This window comes from Pygoscelis adeliae, unplaced genomic scaffold (genome assembly GCF_000699105.1).
Source record: "Pygoscelis adeliae isolate BGI_AS28 unplaced genomic scaffold, ASM69910v1 Scaffold264, whole genome shotgun sequence".
NCBI lineage: Eukaryota > Metazoa > Chordata > Aves > Sphenisciformes > Spheniscidae > Pygoscelis > Pygoscelis adeliae.
The window spans coordinates 584,319-610,163 of NW_008824672.1; the positions used below are offsets into that span (position 1 = coordinate 584,319).

The 25,845-nt window shown below is 36.0% G+C and overlaps 1 protein-coding gene across 1 annotated transcript in view; it reads right to left on the reverse strand.

Annotated features, from left to right (window-relative positions):
• The window catches only part of CNTNAP2 (contactin associated protein-like 2), a 1,203,666-nt gene that overhangs the window by 323,949 nt on the left and 853,872 nt on the right, over positions 1 to 25,845 (reverse strand). Inside the window, exon 13 of the mRNA XM_009323034.1 lies at positions 24,548 to 24,748. Within this exon, the coding sequence (XP_009321309.1) occupies positions 24,548 to 24,748 (201 nt within the window). The remainder of the gene's footprint in view (positions 1 to 24,547; positions 24,749 to 25,845) is intronic.

Consider the following 25,845-nt stretch of genomic DNA (forward strand, 5'->3'; position numbering starts at 1 on the left):
AGGCTTTTTCACATATTCATCTAAAAGGTGAAGTCTAAGGAGCCATAACACGGATCCAGGAAGTTTCCAAAACACTTTGTCTGAAAATTCCACTGCTAGTTGACAGTTCAGAGAAAAGATAAATGACTTTCTTCCAAAGCTGTTTCTGCATTTCCTCTAACACCTGGGTTTTCATAACTGCTCTATCAGGTATGTAACTTGAGGAATTTTAGTTGCATGTGGCTTACTGTTATGCAACAAAATTCTGTATACCTATGCTAGGTAGACAGGGTACCAGGGAGGAAAAACTCTTTGTGGTAACATCTAAAACGTTACATTGGTTGGACTTGATGATCTCAACCATGTTACATTGGTTGGACTTGATGATCTTAAGGGTCTTTTCCAACCTAAATAATTCTATGATTCTGTGATTCTATGAAAATCACAGAAAGTGCAGACAGATTTACAAATTGTCTCTGTTATCAGACTACTCTTTTCCAATTTATGAACTATGAGCTTAGGAAGGTGCACTTCACGTGACTTTTCTCTGATAAGAAAGAGCAAAGGAGTCTGCAAGAAAGGACTGCCCTGCACCTTGACAGAGTATCATAGACTAGGAATGAGATAAGGGATGTGAGGTAGGATGTCCCCAGGTGCTGCAGGGCACTTCCTGTGACCTGGCTGTTGGACAGAAATGTGGCATATCTAATAAAATACAAGCAAAGAAAGATGTTCCCGTGAGAAGGCAACAATAGGTAGAGAATCCAGCCTCAGCCAACTAGAAATTTCTTGCTTGATCTGTAATGAAGGCAAACACAATAATAGAAGTACAAACACAATAATAGAAAACAGACTGGAATTACGCTGATGAAATTAATAATTAGCACTTGCATGTTTTCTTTTGTAACAGATACCAAAATATATTTCTAAGGGGTACAGTCTCACCATTCCCAGTGTTGTAGATTGAGAAAAAGAAGTACAGAACCGTGATGGGTATCCGATATCATACTGTGAATCAATGGCAGGGTTGAAAGCAGAAATCCCAGTCATCCAATTCCTGCATTTATTCTGTAATCATTATACACTCAAGCTCCCTAGACAGGATGTAAGCCATCCTTTAAATGACAAAAGAAGGAAGTTCTCTTTACAAGAGAAACCATACCTTTTCTTAGATGAAAGATTTAAACAATTTCACAGACAAATTATGATAACAGATTGCAAATGAAATCATGATCCTTATTTAAACTGTAATTTCCTTTAAACCACCAAACAAAACACCCTCTCAAAGGAGAAACTAAACAGTATAAAGATTCCTGATTGGTATGCAAATGCTCCTGGCTTCAGCTACTAATAGATAACTATTTTAAAGGGATGTTTCCGCTCATCAACAAGCATAAGTAATCAAAACTCTGTTTTCCTCTCCTCTCCTCTCTGCACTTTGGTTCCTCCTCTGGACTTGATATCTGATTTTATTCCTTGATTTATCTAAGATTAAGGTGAGTAGGGGCTACTTCTTATTGGCTAGGGAAAACACAAAAAAATTTGCACACATAGTTACCAGTAATGTTTTTCTTATTAGTATTATAAACTGCATCAAACTAGGTCTAGTCATGTTAGTAATACATTCAAATGTTCTACTCAGCTGAGGCCTTTTTTTTGTTTCCCTTCACCAAAACCAGGCACTTTTAGATGTTGTAGAGAATTCTGTACTTTTGGGTACAGAAAAAAATTCTGACGAAAATAGAAATAATTATTCACTCAGCATATATTGGAAACAGTAGGCTATGTCAACCAGGGATTAATTTGGACAATACCTTTAATTTCATAAAGATTTTTAAAGATTTGTTTGTGACTTGACCTGTGTGTAGAGCATAAAAAGGTGAAACATTCACAGAACTACCTCTGCACAGCTTTACGTCTTTGGTTTGAAGGGGAGATGAATGAAAATCGATTAAGCACTGCCTTCACTGTCTAAACAACTGAGCAAAACTTGAGTGCTACTTTGACTTCCTTTCAAAATTTTAGGTGGCTCAGCTGAATAAACTCAGCTGCGTGCAGTGACAGGCTAAGTTTAATCTCCTTGAGAAACATACCCACCACTGGCTCCTCCACCACACTGCATGCAGCATATTTACCCCTGAGGCACCCATCTCATGTAGAGGCATTGTCCTCTACCGATGAATAATCTAGCCCTTTAAGGAGTTAATGTTGCTAGCGATACTCATCTAAAGCCTAAATACTTTAAAGCTATCTGTATTGCTTCACACAGCTGCAATACACTTTTTAATTTTATTAGGAATTTAATAATGTTTCCACATACTTGATGATGTACAGTGCTAACGACTAATCAATATGCTTGACTAAATGTTTTTAAAATGCCTAAAGCAAAGTGACAGTTCATTTATCAAAAGAATTTTAACCACACACAGCCTCCAAACAGATTTTTAAGTTCATAAAAAATACAGGAATTAAAAAGAAATTCACACTGTTCAGGTTTCTGAATAGGCTCAGCTGTACCACCCTTATATTGTTATTTATCATTATTATAGGCTTTCATGATAAATGCCAAAGTACCATAAATTCTTCATAAATATAAAATCCGTAATTATATATGCTACATTCCTGACAATTTACTTGTGTTTTTACATGAAAACACTATGCTATCAAACAACCCCCACTGTATGCCCTTTACAGTTCATACAGTGATAGGTATTTGTTTTAAAAAATTAGCCACCTGGAAGGTAAAATGATGGGAATTGAACTACACATGAAGATATAATAATTGATTTTGAAGCACTTTTTATAAAGAGTACATCTATTGAATTTACTTATCTTCTGTTAAAGAAAGCACACAGAAGAGTAGGAAAGTAGCAACATCATAACCTACTACTCATACATCAATGCCAAAGTAACAAAGGATGCTAGATGAAGAAAATCACCTTTGACATTTCATTGAGAGTGCCAAGTCCAGATGAAATAACATTACTAATATTTTTTTTATTTTGCTGTGGATATCCCAATTAAAAAATCTCTAGTCTATTTGTAGATAAATACTACTACATTTTGTACACGTGCAACTGATGGATCTAAAAGGTTAAGGCCATTTTTTTCAGTGATCTATAGTTTCAGGTGCCCATTTTGTGCACTCAGGCTACAGCTCTCAATCAGCTTCTGAAAATTAAGTCCAAAGTAACTCAATAACACTGTGTATCATTCATCCAGAAGTAGTTGGCATCCCACTCATTAACTCTAAAGTGCAACTTATAAACAGTATTTTAGAAATATATGTCCAATATAAATAGGGAAATAAACTTCTACCAATACATTTGTTCATGCACACACAGAGGCATTAACAGAAAGCATTATCACAAGATAACCAATTCAAAAATCTTAAGAGAATTCAGAAAAAGAGTAGTCATTTATATAACATCCACATTACATTTAGATGGAGTATTTTATTCTACAGCTAATGCATATGCAAGATGAACTTCCTCCTTGGCAAGTTATTCCACTGTGCAATTTCTTCTGTTATCTCAAAAGAATTTGGTACTAGTCAAGGTCCCAGAATAGATACCGAATTTGACCTATGTGGACTGTTTTCAAGGAAGACATTTCTCACTGAAAGACATAACATGGTCATCTGAAATTACACCATGATTTCACTGAATTATCATAGGTGGTGAGAACTGAGGCCAGAGTTTCAAGAAGTCACAGAGGGTTTGTGCTTTCAGGCACTTGTTCGGGTATGGGTTCAAGTACCCCGACCTGGCTCATCCTTGCCACATGCAAAGGAAGAACTCCTACATCTAAGTGCATGCAAGGGAAGGGCCACAGATTGGACAAGTAGCTGATCTGCTCTGGAAATCCAGTTATGAGCAGAGACTTCTACTAGAAAATATGCTTGTATGAGTCAATCATTCTCTTTTCCTGATGCTGCTCATTAAAGCAAGGTCTGGATCCCGTCTGTCCCACCTCCAGATGTCCATACCAACTGCCATAAAAGTCTTTTGCATCTCTGTGATGATTTCATACAAAATGTTATACACACTGGAGAATCTCTAAGTGGAGACTTTGACAAGGTCTCAGTCAGCCTTGACTTGAACTGGGGACTCTTAGCTGGATTTTTCTTTTCACAAGACTTCCTAAACTATGAAGCATTAGGATATTTAGTAAAAGTCTTTATTCATCATCTTTATTTACCTGTCCTTTTGGAACTTGCTTCTCTGCAACAGCTCACAAGTGTTTCATCTCACCTCTATGAGCTTAGTGTTGAAAATTTTGCCCCAGTGGATACTTACACCTTTAATGTTAAATGGAACATGAAACATTAAGAAAAATTCTCTACAACACCTCTTGAAAGTACCTTTCAGCAATGTATAAACCTTGGGTTCCTTGAGGGACATGATGGACCCTGTACCTTTGGTGGATGCTTCAACTACTATGCTATTAAATGAAGGAAGGACACTAGAACTATCCCCCTCCTTTTGTCAGTCAATCTCTTCCATTTCTTTTATGCTATGAGGTTTTTTATTACAGTAATCCAAAACTGAAGTGAACCGTTCTACGTTTGAATGATATATTGTAAAGAAAAACATGATCAAGGAAATAATTCAGACAGTCTAAACTATTTTTTTCTTGATATTTAGATTCAGCTGTCAGGCTGAAAAAAATATTTAAAAATCAGCAAAATTCTATATGGGAACTAGTCATCAACCTCCACTACAGATGTATAAGACAGGCAGCACTAGGATCATTTATCTTGTGGAGAGAAATTTGTGATCCTAACTAGTATATTGTCTATTAATTTATATAATGTGCATAAATTACAATAATCTCTCACATGCCTGACAAAATTACGTAGAAATCCCAAAGAAAATTACAACGTTCCAATCATTTATGCAGTAAGAAAATAATGAATTATTTCTTACAATGTACAGTATATTTTCTGTTTCACCCACTTCCTGAGATCTCTTGGAAAACTTCCCTACTGAAATACCCATGCTCTTCACTGCCATCAACATGTTCTCATCAGCTGGAGGGTTAGGCCAGATTTTGCCCGGTCGAGAGGAACTTCTTGGATCAGACTGGTTACAATCAGCATCTGTAGGGAGCATCCTGTCTGCCTGTTTGCTCTTTCTGTCTAAGTGCAGTTGTGGTGGCCAGCCCTGAGTGTCCTCCAGAAAATGTAAGATCTTCCTATGGCATTTTTATCCCAGATCATCTTGTTTCCAGCTTTGCTATAAAATTGTTTGAAGAGACTAGTACTACCACTAACAATGCTAGCACTCATATGGTGAAAGGAAAATAAGTGAGTGAGCACTCGTGTTGGAAATACTTGAATATGGTAATTCTGGTAGAAAAACTGCTTTCCTTGTTATGAATCTTTTGATGTTGAAACATTCCCTTCCAGGTTTTGTTTGTTACAACTTCTAAGTCAGACAGAGCAACATGAAGGCAAAATTATGTAATTACATTAGAGGCAATGGCAGATGTTGCAAACTGGTAGAAGCAAAAGAAATAAAGGATTAATGGCAATTACAGTAATAACAGAAACAACAGCAGTCAAGTCAGGTGAAGTCAGGCAACAAGAGCAGCAATAAGGAAAGAAGAAAAAATAACAATTATCTTATGAGTTTCTTCCTTTCTCACTAAACAGATGTTCATGAAGCAACCACTTAAACTCCAAGCATTTGAATCAAAGTCTCCTATTAGTAATCATTCATGGATATTACTCAGCAGAAGCAGTCTATGCACAGAAGGAATTATGCAAACCCGAAGCCATTTGTTGGTAGTAGATCCCCTAGTTAGGAGTTGCACTACTCATCATCACCAGTCATCTCTAGTTTTCCTTCTGCCTTATTTTAATATAGCTTCTCACTTCATTATCACTACCATGGATGAGGTAAGCTTGAGCTATGAATCAAAAAGGCAAAATAATCAATATGTTTTATGTATGATGTGTTCAAGCATTCCTTGCACTAAGTTGAAAATACAGTTGAAAATACAGTTGAAAAGTTAAAATTATATAACTCAACATACTGAGTTGAAAATATATTAATGTTTTATGTTAGAGAGGCGATTCCATAGGAGTTCCATATATTCATTCACTGAAAAATTCACTATTTTTTTTTTCCTGTAACATCTGCATAATGCTTCAGCGTTCCGCAGTTAAAATCTGTTGTGTTTCACTGAACTGTCTGTCCACAGCTATACCTTCTCCTAGGTGAAAACAACTGTGAGTACTTGCTCTCTCCTTTTTGCCTCTCCTCAGGACAAGTATATGAGGGTATAACCATCTCTGAGTATTTAAGGGATTCATATTTTAGGGATGAGAAAAATTAATTGGTGGGGTGCAAAAAGCAAGGAAAAGAAAACGGACAAATTAAAAAAAAAATTAAGGCAGAATATAATTACAATACTAATTAGAATAGTTTTCCAGTAGGAATGTATCATTTAAATAAGAACAAAACACAATAATGAAAGACTCTACTGTTGGGACATCTCTTTTACCTGCCAGGCTGTGCTCTGAGAATAGAACTGATAACATCACCGGATTTTTTCTCCCTATCTATAATTCCAATTATTTTATTGTATTTTTATGTTTTATTTGAAGAATGTGCTTTCATGACATTACCAATCTCCCTTTCAGCTTAAATCCCAGTACTACTGCTTTGCAAATTAGAAAGGGTGTTCTGTTTTTTTTTAATTTATCCTTAAGAGTGTCCCAAAAAATAACTAAAAGCTATGTAAGTTATTATCTTATACATTAAACAGTTCTTAATTAATTTACATCATTTACAAAGATTTGTACACTTCTTAGTTTTAATGAGGTATTTCTAGGGCAACATCAGCAAATGATGTTGTAAGAACATCTGTTTGTACAAAGGATTAAGTCAAGGCTACTTTGAATAACTCTGATACCTTGTATTTTCAGCCCCCCAAAATTAGTATATTGTACTACCATAAACTTAGAGTCTTTTGAGTGAAATTAATTAAATATATTACATAAAGATATAATGATACTGTTTTCACAATCAATATATAAAGACCTTCAGTCTTTTTGAAGAAAGCAAGGAATAAAGTAATTTAAAAATTGAAATTCAGGTATTTTCACAGAATTTTTGTCCCTTAGATTTTCTATTCTCACAACCAATCAGAGTAATTAGAAACTCTGTTTTTCAATATAACGTATTTAGGAAGAAAAGAATATAAAGTACAGCATTACCATAACAAATCTAAAAGGAAAAGCTGCAAAAACACTGACCTGAGAACCAACATAATACTCAGTGAATTTCTGAATTCATACGAACAGGAGAAAAATATCTGCCTCAAGACTAGCAGCAAACTCCCCAGAGCCCTCATCTAATTCCTATTTGAGTATCTCATGCCTACAAATGCAGTATTATTTATTTATTTACATACATATGCAAATTTAGCCAACACACTCACACATTACTTCAGCTGAATGTTTATGCAGCTACACACTAGAAGCCACAGCTAAGAGGCGAGCAAGCATCTTTTGCATAGTACTTGAAGCCCGGCCAAGTCCCCACTATATGCCTAATCTCTCCACGTGGCCAGTTCTGCAAGCATCCCAGTGGTGGTCGAGAGATGAGCAGAGCTGAGAGGGAAGGTCTGCTCCTTCCACCGCTACGACAATGTACCAGCTACTCACTTGCCTGAACTCCACACTCTGAAATCATGCGACAGACTGCAATTGCCACTTCCTCCCGGCTTAGTCTTTGCAATACCAGAGCTCATTAGTAAAACCAAGAATACTTAAAAACTGTATAGCTAAAGTGGGTCCATAGCATAATCACTCAATTCAATTTTAAAAACTAGACCGAAACTAGAAGCAGCAAACTATCTTCATCCTTGAGATCGATAAAAATAAACCTATCCTTAAACCAGAAAGCCTTTGACGTAGTCTTCTATGTTCTCACAACATGGAAAAGTAAATACTTTTGAAAATGTAATTTATAATTGTTTTAAGATTGTTTTACTTACCAAGCTGCCCATATGGAAAAGGGAAATGCAACCTCTAATTATGACCACAGGAGAACTGAAATTCCACTGCATGGGTTTTATCAAAGTGGATGGTTCATCTGAAGAGATTTTTTCAAAATTCATACTGATGACATTAGCAAGTTATTAAATATGAAAATTAGTTGAGAATATGATTTGTTTTGTTGGGTTATAGGGTTGACTAATCATTGGTAATGATTTTCTGACTAATGCTCTGCTGCAATTGTGGTCCTTGCGCCATATATACTCTTCAGCTATGTATTTGGTCTTGACCAAATGCTATCTCCTGTTATTCAGTATCTGCCTGAATACTACAATCAGACAAAACAGTCTTCTGTTGGCAAACACTTTCTTGGCAAGTAAAAACTACAGATTTCTCTTCCTCAATTAATTGCTGTTTGAAAAACCTCAGCACTTCTTTATTTGTATTGAAATATACAATCATTTTGCACCTCTTAACAGTAGTTATGCATTGATTTCAAATCTCAGATTCAAAGCCTGGTGGGTTGACCTGCCCAGCCCCTAAGCACCCACATAGCCACTAACTCACTCCCCTGCGATGGGCCAGGTGAGAGAACAGGAAGAGCAAGAGTGATAAATCACGTTGTTCGAGATAAAGGTCAGCTTAGTAAGTAAAGAAAAGAAAAGAAAAAAAAGAATGTAAAGGCAAATCACTCATGATCCCCCTCAAGCAGACCGATGCCCAGCCACTCCCCAAGCAACTGCTAACTTGGAAGTCAAACCCTACTCTTTCTTCCTCTACCTCGAGTTTTTATACATGGTATGGAATATGCCTTTGGTCATTTCAGGTATACATTTCAATGCCTATAAATACCTGAAGGGAGGGTATAAAGAAGATGGACACAGGCTTTTTTCAGTGGTGCCCAGTGACAGGACCAGAGGCAACAGGCACAAACTGAAACACGAGGCAGACTCTGAACATCAGGAAACACTGTTTTACTGTGAGGTTGAGCAAGCACTGGCACAGGTTGCCCAGGGAGGTTGTAGAGTCTCCCACTTTGGAGAATTCCAGAAAAGCTGTCTGGAAACGGTCCTGGGCAACTGGCTCTAGGTGGCTTTACCTGAGCAGGAGGTTGGACCAGATGATCTCCAGAGATCCCTTCCAACCCTTCTGTGATTCTATGATTCCGTGAATATTTGCTTTTTCCCATCATGTCTTTTATACTTGGTTTCAATTCCTTAACCGATATTTTTATGAATGCATCTTAAAAAATAATCCCCCAAATTCACAGTGCTTATGGAAAGGTATCATATCATATGATTTTATATTGCATTATAAAATTATATTTTAATTTTAAATAGTACTAATTACTATTACTATTAAGTACTTGAAGCCCGGCCAAGTCCCCACTATATGCCTAATCTCTCCACGTGGCCAGTTCTGCAAGCATCCCAGTGGTGGTCGAGAGATGAGCAGAGCTGAGAGGGAAGGAATTGAATAAAATTCAATTAATTTTATTATTATATCTCAGCACTATCCTGTGTATCATGATTTTTTTGGTGCAGTATGCTTTTTTCTTCTCTGAAGCAATGATGAATGCCGTTCTGAAAATGTGTACTGATCTGAGGCAATGATATTGCTTACTGATCATTGCCTCCCTTAGTATTTCATATCTTGTAATTTTCTCATAAATTACCTGAGGATGTGCTCTATGTTAATGCACACTTCAGTAGCAATCAACCATTTGCATGAACCCATATAAAGATCATCGTACCAATGCTTTTGGCACTATCATTAACATAAATTGCAACCTTTCTAATACACGTTCTTATTTACAGTTGACAGGATGGAGGAATTAGCCATGTGTTGAGTCATCCCTGATGTAAATCTCCATACTTAATGCTATTTAAAAAACATTTTCCATCCAAAGTATGCTGACCTTTGGCTCTGGTCCAGCATCAAATTCAAACAACAAACTAGAACTTTGCTATAAAATAAATTGGAAGGAAAGACTCTGTAACACAAGCACTGAAATGCCAGTATATGTGAATCATTTTGACTACTATACACTTAACATTGTACTGACCAGATTGGAAAATATTATCTCCTGTTTATAGAAATATTTTTATAAAACCACCAAGTGTCAGGGCAAGTAAAATAACAGGTTTCCTCTCCTCCCTGTCATTACATATGTTAGGATATGAAACTACTTCTGTCTCCAAACTTGAAAAATAAGCCGAGAGCAAAATTTAGTGCCTGGTCCTTAAAAGCCAACCAAGCTCCCATTAGAGTTGATGAAAAGACAGTTAATTAATTGGCAAATAAACAAGGTCTGTACTTTAAAAGCATGATGTTATCAAATGACAGCAACACATCCAGCAAACAGGATGAAGACGGCTGTGGTTGTTCACTAAGGCAAACCATTTTCTTCTGAAATGTGGTATAATTCAATATGCTCTATGGACAGAAATATACTGCATCATAAAGAATAACTGTAGTAATTTCACCTGGTAATTACCTTAATGAAAATAAATGCCAATAATAATTGCTAGATTTGTTAATAATTCTGATAAATTATGCCCATCTTATTCAAGAATAAATACAAATCAAGTAGCAACTATGCAAATGTGCTAACTTGGCATGAGTCTGACCACTGTCAATGTAACGCAACTTGGACCCAATCACTTGGTGTCAAAACATCTTTCCCTTCTGAAAACATGGGTTTTAGCTGAAGAAACTATTCATTGTCAAACTCAGCACATTGTTTAGACCAAAAACAACAATTGAGGGGAAAAAACCATAAAAATTATAATTTATTGTTTTATATTTTGTGGTTATTAATTTATATTGATTAGCTGTAAAATGTGAAACATACCATAATTTGACCTGAAGAAGCTGACCTTTTAAAACCAGATTTTTTGAAACATTTGTTCTATTTTTCTTCACTTTTTTTCCCTCAACCAAAAATAAATTGCTCGCACAGCCTTATATCAGCTGTTGTAGGAGACTAGCAGGTTGGCCAGTTGGTAACCTCAGCTAAGGCAGCCATGGAAGGTGCCAGCAATGATGATTATATTACACGCAGCATATGCCCAGTAGGAAGTAGACCGAGACTATCAATTCCTCTTATCTTGATAGCTGAACAGCCACACAGTAAAAATAATTTTGAGGTACTGTTGTTTTGCATGGGATCTGAAGTGGTTAGACTCAGTATTCCAATATTTTCAAAATTTCCTTTACATGCTAGTTTTCAATTAATAAAACCATTTGTACTACAAACCTTCAAACTTTTTTATCTTCTTCAGTCACAGACTTTGAATTAAATTGGTACGAGTGTTTAAATCAGAGTTAATACTCAAATAGATCAGCTGACCTTGGCTGAATTCTCTAGGGAAGCTCTAGGGAAGTCACTTTTGGACTGTGCTTGTTTTTTAACTATTTTATTTGGATAATTTAACATCAGAGAGTGAAAAGAGTACAGACCTCCAAGAACATATGAAGAGACTTTTTAGTGCATCCCAAAGCGGAACTCGAGAGTTCATAGCTGTTTAAAGGGCTAGTCCAATTTCAAAACCACTTTAGATTAGGACATATTTCTACAAGTGGCATGTGGTAGTGTGACGTTCTATGTTGATCAAAGCCAATGTGGGTTTACTGTACCCTAGAAGTCATGTGGTGTTTTGTATGAAACTGTAAAGCAGTTAGTTCTAAAATGCTATTAAATGAAAGCAACAGCAGCTCTCTTTTTTTCCACACAGTCCAGGACATGCCCAGAAACTCAAAGCCATTTTGTTCCTTTTTTTGACCTACAATTTGCTCTGCATTTTCAAAAAGCTTCATTTTTAAAACATAACAAATCCCATTAAAATTAATCAAAACCTGAAAACTGCTTATGAGGCAAATTAACTTTTCATTATTCTACTAATTTCAAGGAATTACACTAGGTGTGACTTTATTCAACTTAAAACTCTGAAGTACTGTCCAATTTTTCCAATTGCATAAAGCTATTCAACCATTTTTAATATTTCACATTTTTATTATTCTGCACCACCTCCATACTTTCTAGAATCCTTCCATACCACTTTTATCCTGATTTCCCCAAACCTAGCTAATATTAGCACATTAGTTTCAATTAAAACAATGCCAATTTGAGAACAAAGTAATTAAGCTCAGCAATGATCCCTTCAGTATATTTTTATTGGCTGCCATGAGCCTTTCAGCTACCATATGCAGAGAGTGATTCAAATTCTCCATCATCTCCTAAAAAGTGCACTGTTACCCTCTTCCCAAGCAGCTTTCAAATTCCACAATGTCTCCACAGCACTGCTGATGTATCATTTCTTTATCTCCACCTGCTAAACCCCAATTCTCGCTCACTGCCCCTGCTATCCTTTAAACCCTTGCCCATCTTCTTCTGAAGAGTCTGAAAACGATGTGAAGAGTGACACAAAAGGAGAGAAGCAGCATCCCAAAACAAATTTTCATAGCTTGAAAAAATGATCAGTGGAAGTAATAAGCCTTCTACATGTATTAATAAGAATTAGTCAGTTAAAAAGCAAACAAGAGAGGAAGAAAGATGTAATCAAAAACATAAGAGAATTGACTTAAAAGAGAATGAAGGAAAAAAAGCCAGAAAAATTAAAAAGCTTAAAATTAACTATATGAAAAACAGTTGTTTTCTTTAGTATTGAAGCTTGCACCATGGAGTATATTTTTTTCTTTACAAAGTTACTATTTAAACACTCAACTACAGTTGAAAAATTACAGTGTATATTGTGAATATTTTGAATACTCCTGAAACACCTATTTTGTGGAAGAGATAACTCTTAGAAATATTTGAACAAGTCTTACTAACAAATTATATATTAAAAAAAGAAGTACTATTCTGATCTGTTTGAAAATCCCAATGATAGTGAAACATATGAGTAAAACATAGTAGCAAAATATGAGGGAAAAAACATGAAATAAATTTGTTAGGTTAAGTTTATTTATAGAAAGAAAATCACACAGTAAGAGAATAGACAAAGCATTTCCCTTAAATGTTAAAATGGCCTATTTGTGTAAATATCTATATCCCAGTAAAACTCAATAGTCAGAAGCAAACAAGAATTTGCGTGTTGATAATCCAGGGATTGTAATCTGTATTTAAATTTTATACCAGTTTTTCGTAGCTTAGGCTTTTAATTAGAGTAATAATATTGCATTTTAAATAAAACAGTGAAAGTACAGAAATGACAACTTTATTCATTAATATAGGAGGAATGTGGGGAAGTTCCTGTGTAAAATTTATTCTAGAACTCTTCATCATAGACTCTGGCCAAGCGTGGCCTGTTACTGCAGCCCTGTGCACACACATGCACACGCTTAGGTACCCCTCTGGCAATCACTGGTGATACCAAGTTTCAATACATCTTTTCAGACTTTTGTCACATTATTTTTGTATAAGAAAATACATAACAGAACGTAGTCCTACTTTTTCCAGAATGACAGTAATCCCAGTCATTACCATTTCTTAAATTCCTCTTTAAATAATAAATAATCCCTTTAAGTGGATTATTCAAAAGCCAGAGAGAGACAGAGAAGGTTGTTTGCTGTAACTCCCCTTGAACTTCATTCAAAAAACTTATTTCTTATTAATTACAGATTTTGCCCTTTGATACAGAACTCAGCTATTGCTTACTGTCTTGCATAAATTATTATACCAGGAATACACTCGCAAGATGTTCTGTGACTTGCAAACATGCTACTCCTTTAGTTTGTAGGATCATGAGTGATTTACTAAAAGCTTCTGCAAAGTGAAATACAGTCTTCCGGAAAGAATTACGCCTTTGTCTCCATTCTAAGCCACTTGCATATGAAAGCGAGGATGAACTCAACCATGTATGCCATTTTCTCTCTGTTACTCCTGTTGTGCAATGCAAGCATGTCTTTTGTGGCTTTAGAGGGGGCTTGCACCACTCTTCAGCAGTGCTGAATGGAGCTAAAGGCTCCCAGTGCCCCCCACAGTCCTGACCCCAGGGCATGCAAATCCCAGGAGCCCTGACTGTAAGGGGAGGGTACTTTCTGGAGTGCTTTGCCACTCTGGCCCTTCTCTAATTCCCATTAGAGAACCTATCATAATGACTATGCCTCCCCTCCTACCCATGTCCATCCGTTTACCTTGGAAAGATATCCCGACTTTCAGGGAACAGGGTGGTCAGGTTATTCAGGACATGTCCAGGCTGTATTTGGAGATCAGGGCTCTGAGGAGCAATGCAAATGTTCCTGCCTTGACATGAACACTCAGTTTTACTCTCCCTTAGTTCCCAAACAGATCAAACCTAGTGCCATGTGCCTGGTGTTTGAAAAGTATTAATTTTTATTAAGACCAAAATATCTTATGAATCAAAGCACACCTTAAAATGAAAGAGCAGAAGAACGGGGAGATTTAGCAACATGGAAAATGACAAACTGAAGATGTCACTATTTTTACTGATGAAATACAGAGGCATTAGGAATAAAAGAGCAGCTAAAAAAATGCTCACCACTCTACTCCAGTGAAATGTCATTAATAATCAGTCTTAATACAGGAGATAGGACTTCAGTAAGGTCCATGTGGTTGCCATTAGTATTACACTGCAATTAATCTGAGAGTAAACTCAAAGAATATCCTGAAGTAGGAGAGAAATTATTCTAAAATTTGTTTTGATTATGCTCAATTTATTTATTCAAGATTTTGTCAGCAAGAAAGCATTGCTATTTTTCAGTCGTTGACAAAGAAGAGGACCTATTCTATTACCATTCCTCAGTCATAGCTCCTCAGTCATAACTCCGAGCAAGGATTACAAAGTTTGGGAGACAGAGAAAAAGAATCATTTAGTAGATTGAATTGACAGGAATTTTTTTTCTGTGTTTGCTCTTAAAATATAAACAGACAGTGAATTCCTGATGAAAAGGCATATAATAAAAGGATTACTAAAGTTAGCATGACATTCAAAAAGACAATCGAACCTTTTTCTCTTTCTCTAAGTGTTAGTTCATATAGTTCCACTACTTTGAATAAAAATGAATCTTGACAACAGTAATTACATATAAACATTGGAATTGCTTATTATTTTTCTTGTGTTCACTGGAATCCATACGCAATACAAAACACTAACAGTCAGCCCACAGAGGACACCAAGTGATTTGATGCAATGGCTAACTGGATTATCTTTCTTTTGTCCAATTGTTACTGTACAATAGAAAATCTGGACACGAGTCCGAAGAAAACTGGATGTTGACATTGGGATGCTGCATGCAAGCATGGATCAATTTCCTATGCACTTCTCATTGAAGTATATGTGAATATTCAATTGCTCCACTTTAATAATGAGCCAAGTGGATGTTAGGAAGAAGTTCTGCAGATAAAACCTTAACTTCATCAGAGGAAAGACCTAATTTGGCTTTTGGCAGACTTCCACAGTTTCCACTCATTATCCTTCTTTGTTTTTTCTCTGTTCACAAAGTCTTGCTGGTGTTACAGGTTTCTTGTACCTGAACATGATTGTGAACAGTGGAGTTGGCCATCAGGCGACAGATCAAGGTGCAGTACTAATCAGAGCAAGAGTCAAGATTTTTTTCGTTCAGTGAGATGAAGCCTGCTCTCTGCTTAGCATGGTAAATGCTGATCTGCATTGATCGTTAAGTTGTGGCCAGCAATCCTCCCAGTTCCTCAGGACTGCTACATTTAAACACACTTTGCACAGAAATCTTTAAACAAAGAAAGACAAAACTCCCAATACAAACAAAACAAAACTCTCATTACTTCCAACTCCCTAACATCTGGAGATTTTGTTAAGGTATTTTTCGATCTGTGGGTGAAAAATGGCAGAGTGGTGCAGAGTATCATCACAGATGAATTATCTTATATGTCTGACAATTTTTTTGGTCTGCTTGCAATTTCAGATTTTCCAGAAAAGAAATTGGTTCAGTATCTCTTCCAAACATTCTTGCTACTTGACATAGTGCTTTGCAAAAAAATGATGAAAACACAGTCCATGCCACAGGGGACAGATGATTAAAAAGAAAAGAAGTTTTGATCTGTTACTTCTGTGTCATTCAGGAGTAACACCACTGTAAATAATATTAAGATTTTCAAAAGTATAAATGAAATCAGAATATGTTACAAATATCAGAAGCAGAGAGACAATAAAACGTCAAAGAGTAAACGGGAAAGAGAAAAAAGGTAAAAAGAACTTTTGCAATGGACTAATGTTAGCAGAAAGCAGAATTACTGGTTCTTAAGGTGATGGGAGAAAAGATTCTGTTTAATAGTACAGCATGTTCCAAAATACAAACATTTTTGTGGACACGATTTAAACTTGATACAACAGATTCGTTACAGCTATTCATCTATGCAAGTGCTTTGGTAGACATATCATTTAAAAAATAGCTTGACAGATATTAAATATGTCTTGAATTTATGAGTTAGTAAGATCTATCCTACAAGTTACATGTATCTAATTGCCTATCTGCAGTTTAAACAAAGCAGCATCATTGCTATTGTGGCAATGCACAGGATCGTAACAAGCTGCAGGTGAAACCCCACTATTAGTTGTGGAGCATATGTTTGCTTTACAGAGTCCATGCTGACTACTAAAACATTCCAGCTATTTCTGCAAAGCAGCATTGGCGTAGGCATCCAACAGGAACTAGTATAATGGGTCTTTTCTAGGGTCACTGAGATAGCAGCATGTACTAACCAGCTGCCACTTTCTGAAACTCATTACAGTTTAGAAGCTAAGTTGGTAACTGATTCCAAATCTTTAGCTGCTGCTTCTGAAATGCTGGACTGCATTTCAATCTTCTGCATCTTGTTAGCAGCTCTATCTTCATCATTGCACTGGCCAACAAATGCCCAGATTCAAAGTTTAATTTCCACCAGTAGATATGGTAAGCAACCTTTCTTTTTTTTTTTTTTTAAATCTGCAGATCCATTTTTCCAGAAAATATGGTTATTGATTTTTTTATTCCAATTCCTATTAATCAAGTGAAATATCTTTCCCACTCCTTATTCCAAGAATCTAAGGAAGTGATCATGAATCATTTTTGCTGGCTACGCAAATTCCTTGAAAATAGAAGTTACTGTCCATATGCCAGTAAAATCTATCTTACAGAAAATCAGAGATTAATTGCGTTTTTTCATCTTCTCACATTGAGCAAATCTCCCATAACAAAATATTTCAAAAGATAAATTGAAAAAGGAACTTGTTGAAATAATTCCTACTAAGAAGTGATCATTATCTGGAGGCCATCTCCTTCTGTATAAATTTCTGTATGTATATGGATTTCCACAAGGAAATCTACAGGTACGTATGTCTTATGCCACAAGCACATAAAGGCGCAAAAGTTCAAGGGGATAATGCACTCTCCTCCCCCAGATTTTAATAGCAATGACATTATGCGAACCTGATTTTAAAATATGTTGTATTTTTTGCATACTCCCTTTAACCTTTAGTAAAGCTCTATCCTCATATACACTCAGGCCATGTTGGCTGGTCTAAGCGACACTGTTTTAACATTAGCAAATTTATATAGGCAGAGTATGAAATAATTGAAGGGGATTCATGGAAAGAATGGGTTATATTATAAAGAAAATGTGGAAAAGTAGGGAAAATGTATGCAGAATTATTCACAAGGTGAAAAGCGGAAACTATTTCAGGCACTCAGTTTCAGAGACAATTCAGAAAAACATTTTAATAGACTGATTTGATAAATAACATCAAGCATACATACATAAAAAGTGCAGTAAAAAAACATACTCAAACATACTCCTGGAATAAGATGTCTTTTGGGCTGTTCATACTTCAAATAGCCACACATATGTTAGTAATCACACCATATCCATTCACAAGTTCATATACATTCTGCTGTGTTCCAGAGGTTTATCTGATGGACTCACTATGAAAAACATGTATGATATAGGGGTTGTTATATACATAGTTCCAGTACTTCCAGACTCCACACATTAACAACACTGTTTAAAGAGGCTCCTGAGAAGCAGAAAAGGCTTTCCAAATGTAAAACCTAATATAGAAGAGACAGCTCAATGCCCCAGGCTGTCAGCTGGGAAAGCTCGGGTTAGAATTTAGGAAAGCCTACCGATAACCTTCAGACAATTGGTAAAAGTCACAGCCTCAAGAAATGAAACAGTATCATCTCATCCATGAAAACAGGGCAGGCAACATTTCAATAATAGTTGAACACTTGTCTTCTTATAAGGCAACACAGGGTAATGAAGGAAAGGCCAAAAGAAGCCCGTAACACAGTAAGGAATGGAGCTCTGTCTGATGATCCTTTTGTTTTATGCACTGGAAAGTACCATCTTCTCTTAATTGCATATGTTTAGCTAGATTCTTCATAGAGTTGTTTACGACACACATTCATCTCAGGAATGGGAATGAAAAAAGAAACACTGGATATTTTTACTGCATATTTGAATAAGAAAAAATACTCAGAGTAATGTGAATGCATTTAGGATATGTGTGAAAGAGAAATTCTTGTCAAGACATGCAATGATACACCATCTAGATCCATTTTGTCTGAGAAATTAATAAAATAATCTGTTTTGGTCATTCATCAAGAAAGATGACTTTCCCCCAGAACAACCTGGGTTCATGAAGAAGCAATATCTGTGACTTTCTGTGAAAACAATAACCATGAATGGTTTTGAACAGTTTTTATAAAACAGGATTCAGTACAAACAGAGGAGTAATTATTGCCTTCTTCTATCTTTCTTTTAAGAAATAAAGATTGTGAATCTTTTCCTGTAATAGGCAAAACACATTTATGGAGAGAGCGGGTATGAGAAACAACCTGGTTGGAACATTCTGCTATAACTGCAAAGTTAAAACTCAAATGGACCACTTTTTCTTAAAAAGACATAGCAAAGAAACTAGAGCTCACAGCACCGCAGTTACACTTTCCATAGAGGATTTCTAATCCTCACAAAGCGCTTATCAGCTGCTATTATTTCTAACAAACACCAAAGAAATGTAGCCTTTTTCACTTATTGATACTGGATTAAGTCTAATTCCTACACAACAGCAAAGATAACTTGGAAAATTAGCAAAAATAGTTCACCAGCTAAAAGTATGATGACAAAAACCTCAAAGGAATTGCTAAGAGACAAGCAAAGGTGCGGAGTGAAACAATGACATGAGAGAAGGGTGTATTAATAATGGACTGGGGAAAAAAATGACCTCTCAACTAACCATTTACCTACCTAACATTTACCTAGGAGGACTGATATGTATTTCATGAGAAACATTTAACCTGTGAATTAATGTCTGCTTCAGTTCTATAGCAACATGACAACGATTAAGGAAAAAAGAAATCTCCAAAAGCTGTTGGTTTCCACTTCTAGGACATGAGCATGTCAATCAGAGCAGAGCAAGGACATTGTTCCTGTTAACCTTGTGCTTGAAAAATCACTAGAAGTTGAAATCAGCTTTTCTAGAACACTGACAGAGAAGAAGGGATCAATCAATAAATTTCTTAAGGTTGGACAAGATACATGAAAGCTTACGGGCATGTTTTCTGAAAGAACATTGAGAATTGAAGCCTGAGCAAGTTTTGGAGCAGCTTCCGTTCATCACTGTAGGACTGCAGAAATCCCATTCCTCTCTCAGACTCTTTCTGAAAAACTCTTATTAAGCAGGAATTATATCTGCAACTAGCATTCTAGATCAGTTAATGTCCAGCGATGTGAAAGTTTATATATAAAGTCCTGATTTGGATGGCTACTTAGAAAAAATACCATATTGCGATTTTTAACTTCGTTTTTATCTCAGTCTACCCATAAATCTTATTTACTACTGTTATTACAATTGCTTTATTGTAACTAAAACAACAAAACAGCAAATTAAGTTTTCTGTTTCACCTGTTAAACTCCTGAATTCATGAAGCTGCTGTCTCATTTCCTCCAAAGACAAACAGGCATGAAACAGTAATTCATGTACTGCAGTAACTCTGCTTTATGCTTTTCATATGCTGCCTGCAGGCACAGTGAATAGGAATAAAAATTGGAACACACCACCAACAGATCTTGTTCTGTTCTCTGTATCTATGCTTTTAGCTCCCACACTCTGATTATTTTTACAGCTCCTACAGCTCTGGGAAATGACAGACTCACAGACACTGTGAACACAGCAGCCCTCCTCCTTTCAGGGTCTCATTCCCAGGGTGAAGGGAAGACTGGCAGAACTAGCATACTGTTCCCTCCCCATTTCGGAGGCTGAAATCAGTGGCCCATGGAGAATTTCATACCAAGGAAGTCACAAGCAGGTGTTATTAAGAAATCTAATGACAACTGTGGATGAAGATATATAATTTTATTAACTAACATTCTGCATTCTGTCAGTATATTGTATCACTGTCCTCTAGATCACTTTGTTTCTTACAGCAAAGAAGGGAAGCTTCTTCCTATTGTGATTCAACTTTCCTATTTATTGACAAAGTGATTCTATATCCTGCATTGCCTCTTTCCTTCTTGTTAACCAGTGGGCACAAAAGAACTTTCTTCTATCTCCAAGTTCCTGTTTGCAAATGAGGGAAATGTCCTGTCTCCTCCCATACCAACTGGAAAGCGTATGGGCATTGAGAACTCAGAAAACAGCTAGCTTTCTGCATGTCCTCAGTTACTAAACATATCATTATCTTCTCAAAATGGAAGTTTCCAAGGAAACAAGAAGAAAAGAGGATATGAGAAATGTAAATGTAAAAGAGCAAAACAAAATGAAAAGTCTGGTGTTTATTTCTTTTTCAAATTTACATATAAACTGTTATTAAGTTGCAATTATTATCCATGGGCTTATCACTTCATTCATTTATTAACAGTAATAGTTACTTGGATTGCCAAGATCAAGCCTCTATCATGCTAACTGCATATTCACAAAGGAATTCCTGTTCTAAAAAACGTATTATCTAAATAAACAATATAGACAATAAGAAGTGTCAGCCTTATGTTGACCAAATTAAAAAAAAAAAAATAAAAAATCATTAAAGTCATAGAGGAAATCTGTATCAGAGTCAGGAACCGAACACAGATCTCCTCAGTATGTAGTTAATTGACATAAAGACTGTGAGACAACTGTATCCACTGCAGGCTCCCTGCTTGAAAATGGCCTCCCCAGAAATTTACTATGTACCTATAGTTTTATTGTTTATTATGATAACATGATGTATCTTCAGCAGAGATGTCTGGTTTTGTGCTTTCTTAAGAAAGTCACCAAGCTATCTTGACTAATTTTTTGTAATTTTGACTAATTTTTTTTTTAGTCAAAATTACAAAATAACCAAATCCAAAACAGTAAGGAAGGAAAATTGCATTTCCAGATAGTCTTTACTTACTACTAGACAAGGACCATTCATCCAGCTTTGAGCAGAAAATTGGACCAGATGACCTTCTGCAGTCCCTTCAAACCTGAATTATTCTATAATCTTATGAGATTCCTGTTTTTGGGTATGTTTTCAAAAGTCACTTATGATTTAATCTACATAGAACATCTTATTACTAGCTTCCCTCAGACATAAGTGGAAAGGCAATGGCATTGTGACCTGTAAAATCACTCCCAATCCCTATTGTTGGCAATGATTTTAATCTGTTCTCTGGGATGTACATGTTGTTTTGCTTGGATGAAAGCCTGTGATTAACAAAAGAAAGACATGGAGGAATAAAGACTCAAAGTCTAAAACTCTTAACAGAAGAATGAGAATTCTTAGTTTGTACAGAATGCTTTTCATGTGTCACTCTCAAAGCATGTGACAATGAGAGTTCTTTGACCACTGTGCCTGCAGCGAAAAAAACCCCACAACAAAACAGGTTTATCAATATGAAGGCTTTCCTCAAACAGCATTTTGATGCAGTTTCCACTGCATAAAAAAACCCCAAACCTATTTAAGCTATTATTAGCAGCAGAACATATATTAGTGCAATTGTATATGCCTTTACCTTGTCAGGAAATGCATAACTAAGAGCAGCAAAAGCTACAGTTCACTGATGGCTAGTTAATTACTTGTCATTAATAGATCAATAAACAGCTTTGACCCTGATTTGTTTAAATATGTTAACTGAGCAATTTCTCCCTGAGAAGGAATCATGTTGTAAAGTGATGTGATCCACAAGAGGCAAAAAGATGAAAAAGTTAACTTGCTGCACTGTCTTCTCCATTTTCTCTGTTCTCTTTGATGCAATTTAAAACAAAAGGACTAGTCTATTCTAAGTGGTTATTTAAACATCTGAAAAGTGTAAAGGAAAAGGTCTGACCAAGAAAAGCACCTGTGGTCAAGGCCACAAATGCTATCCTGATCCCATGGAGCCTATAGAGGTTTTACCACTGGCTTCAATACAACCAGGATGCCACCTCCTGAGGAATAAAAAAAATGTTGATTTTTTTTCATTTCCTCGTGTGGGTAACATACTGCAGTGATTTATATAGAAAGCTCTGTGGTGAAAGAAGCCACATGAGTCCTTGGAGCTGTGCTGTGAGAGGGACAGGGTGTCATAATATATTTAGCAAATAAGCCCAATCTCAAAAAAAAAAAAAAAAGGAACAGAGAAAGATACGAAAAAGTAGTTCTTCAGCTTAGAAGCCATAGACTGAAGCAAAGAACACATAGCTTAGAAAGAAAATGTATTGTCCTCTTCCCCACTAACACACAAATCACTGCTGTGCTATGCGTACAAACCATTACAGGTGTTATGCAAATACTGCAGTGTGATTTTTTGTTACTGTCTAGGTTATAATGATCTGCGTTTGTTGTTTCTTTCTCTCACTTAAAGGGAAAAAAACCCACCTCACAGAATATCTCTGGAAACTCACTTTCCAGACCAAAAAACTGGCTTATAAAGAGTTTCCAAGAGAACTGATCTTTCCATATAAAAGGTGAAAATGTGAAGAAAGAGGTATCTGCAAAATACACCCAAACATTTCTAAGAAGCTTAAAAATGCAAATATCTGGAATTGATTATTCCTTAAAGAAATCTTTAGTAAGTTATTATTTGGTGTGCTGCTTAATTGTGCTTTTAAATCTAGAAGCTAGGGCAAACATCTGCAGTTACAGTATATATTTCTTTTATTATAATATAAATATATACTAATAAGTACAATTTGGTCCTGAAATAATAGTCTTATATATTTAAAGAAGGAGAATCTAACACTGTACTCTGTGTAAACTATGAGCTTTCTATGCACATTGTCTCCAGCTTCGTCCCTAAGTAAATTTGCCTTCTAAATGCCTGCCCAAAGATACCTCCACATGCTATTTTTCTGAAGCATATGCAAGCAGGGAGCTTGTATCCATCAGCAGAATCTAATCACAATACTTCTAGTTACGAACATGATTCAGGATCCCATACATTAAGGTCCAAGAAAGAAGAAATAATTTTCCACTTTGCAGAGTCTCTGTGCTATGCTAAATTAAGCAAAATAATAGCAACAGAGACAAACCATGCATTAGAAATAGTTCGAAAACAGCAGGGAGGAGGGAGAGGAGTAACAAGCATTACAGTATCTATTAACTAACGGAGTGCTTATGGAAATAGGGATAAGAGGCACTTGCATGCCAAATGAATCCTTATCTATAGCACCATAAGAAAATATACCAAAATAAATTCATGAGGGGAAGCAGCTTAAAGTATAACACTGTAAGCATCCAGCCATTAGTTTCATCTGAAATGTATTTTAATTGCTTCTATCACAATGAACTCATTTCACAATCACGAAAATGTGTTATATGTTTCCACTTCTAACCCAGTCCTCGTTAAGTACCATTAAAGATTTCTTTAACATCACATGCTATCATACACAATTAGAGCATAGATAAAGTACTAGGTGCGTATTAAAAGAGTTTCTAAAACTGAATTCCTTCTTTATGTGCTGTTTTACTGGTTCTGGAACAACTAATACTTTTGTCTTTATCAGTTACAGGTAAAACTTGTTGAGGAGGCACGTATAGCAAGCAGTACTAGGACTGTCCTCTTCCAGTAAAGCTACACAGCAAAAGGAGAAACTTATAATGAATCTCCTTGTAGGTAATAGCATATCATATTTCTCATACAACCACATTACTGACCATGAGAATCTCTACAATGTGTAAGGCATCTGATTACCCACAAATACTCTGTGTTTAAGAAACTCTTCCAGAGATATTGGAAAATTCCAACACTCATTCAGCCAGTGCCCTTGCTGACTGTAGCGTATGAAAACTGACAACCAGAAAAACAGGATAAAGTTCAAAGCAATTTTTCAATGCCTCTATTGATTAAACTTTCAAAAGTACCCTGTTTACCAAAAGCCTCCTGCTTTAAGGAGCAACAGATCTGAGAGAACAAACAGATTTGTGGTGCAACAAAATTCATTTTAGTAGTAAGCAAACAGGCAAAATTTTCTAAGAAAATAGTTTCTTCTGTATTTTCAATTATTTACCTCTGTGAACTTTAATGAAGGAGAACAAAGAAGTATGTTCACTGAATGGACAGCTCTAACAGCAATTCCTGATGAATTGTTCAGATAAAGTTGTTTAACACTGTATTTAATTGATATCCCATTCTCAGCCTACCTGGTGTATTCAGCAGTCGGGACATCTTGCAAGAGTAGGAGATAAACTGCTCGCAGTATTCAGCACTACTGGTAATGGCAGAAATCTGGTCCATTGTTGCACTATAGTTGAGCTGCAGTACAGATAACTTCTCCAGGCTGTTGCCTCCCACAGAAGTCTGCATTTGCAGATCATGGTACACAGTTGTCCATACTTTATCCTCTGAAAGAGAGGAGAAAAAGACAAGACAAGAATTGGTAAAAGACAGACAGTGGAAGTGAATTAAAATAAATCTAGGCCTTTGACAAAAGATAAAAATGTTCTGCAAGATATTTTTTGAGGAGGTAGTGGGGAAGAAGGGCATTACACATGAAAAGTCATCATGTGAGAACATAGTTCCAACAACTATGAACTGATGAAAGGAAGAAACCCTGATTATCTTTGTAGTTTTGATAACCAATATACTGTGTGAGGAGACTTCCTCGAACAACTGATGCTGATATTGACATGGAACTAATAAGGATTAGCTTTGATCAGAAATTGATTGGAAGGACACAAGGCTGAGGTACTAAAGATTCAAGGTTTCTATGTGAGGAAAATTCACTGTGCATGGTAAGTTGGTGTGGGCTGGAGAGCAGCACTGCTTTGCAGTACTGTAACAACAGGGATACACCAGATCCTTATGTGATTACACCATTTAGTGATTAATACTGAAAACACTGCAGTTTATCAAGGTTTCCACATTTTTACCCAAGCTGTGTTCCTAGGGTAAACCAAAATTACTGCTTATTGAGACCTGAATATTTTACAATAGCAGCACCATATGACCTCATTGACTGTGGTTATGGTACGGATATCAACGTAAGAAATTATCGAAGTAGAAGACAATGGAAATACAAAAGCTTCTGTTTAGTTGTGAAAAGACAAAAGGAAGGGGAAGGACAACCTCATTTTGGTGATAAGAAATATAGCAGCATTGGCTGAATCTTCACACTTCCTACAGACTACTGCACATGAAAAAAGTATGTAATATCCAGCCTACAACAGGCTCTGTATGCATTATACTGCTTTAAAGTACTGAACAGCAAGTCACTAGAAGTGTTACTGTGTGCCATTTGTCAGTAGTTACCAGAGGAGATTTAAGATGAGATATCATAATAATGAAACAACACACTCCACACTGCTCTTGTTGGAAGATTTGTGGAAGTTGGAAAGTAGTTTAGAAAGGAAATAAAGAAAAGGCACAAATTTTTTCCTGTTATAGACCAACCATCACTTTTTCTTAGAGGGACATTCCACAGAACCAAAATGAAAAATAT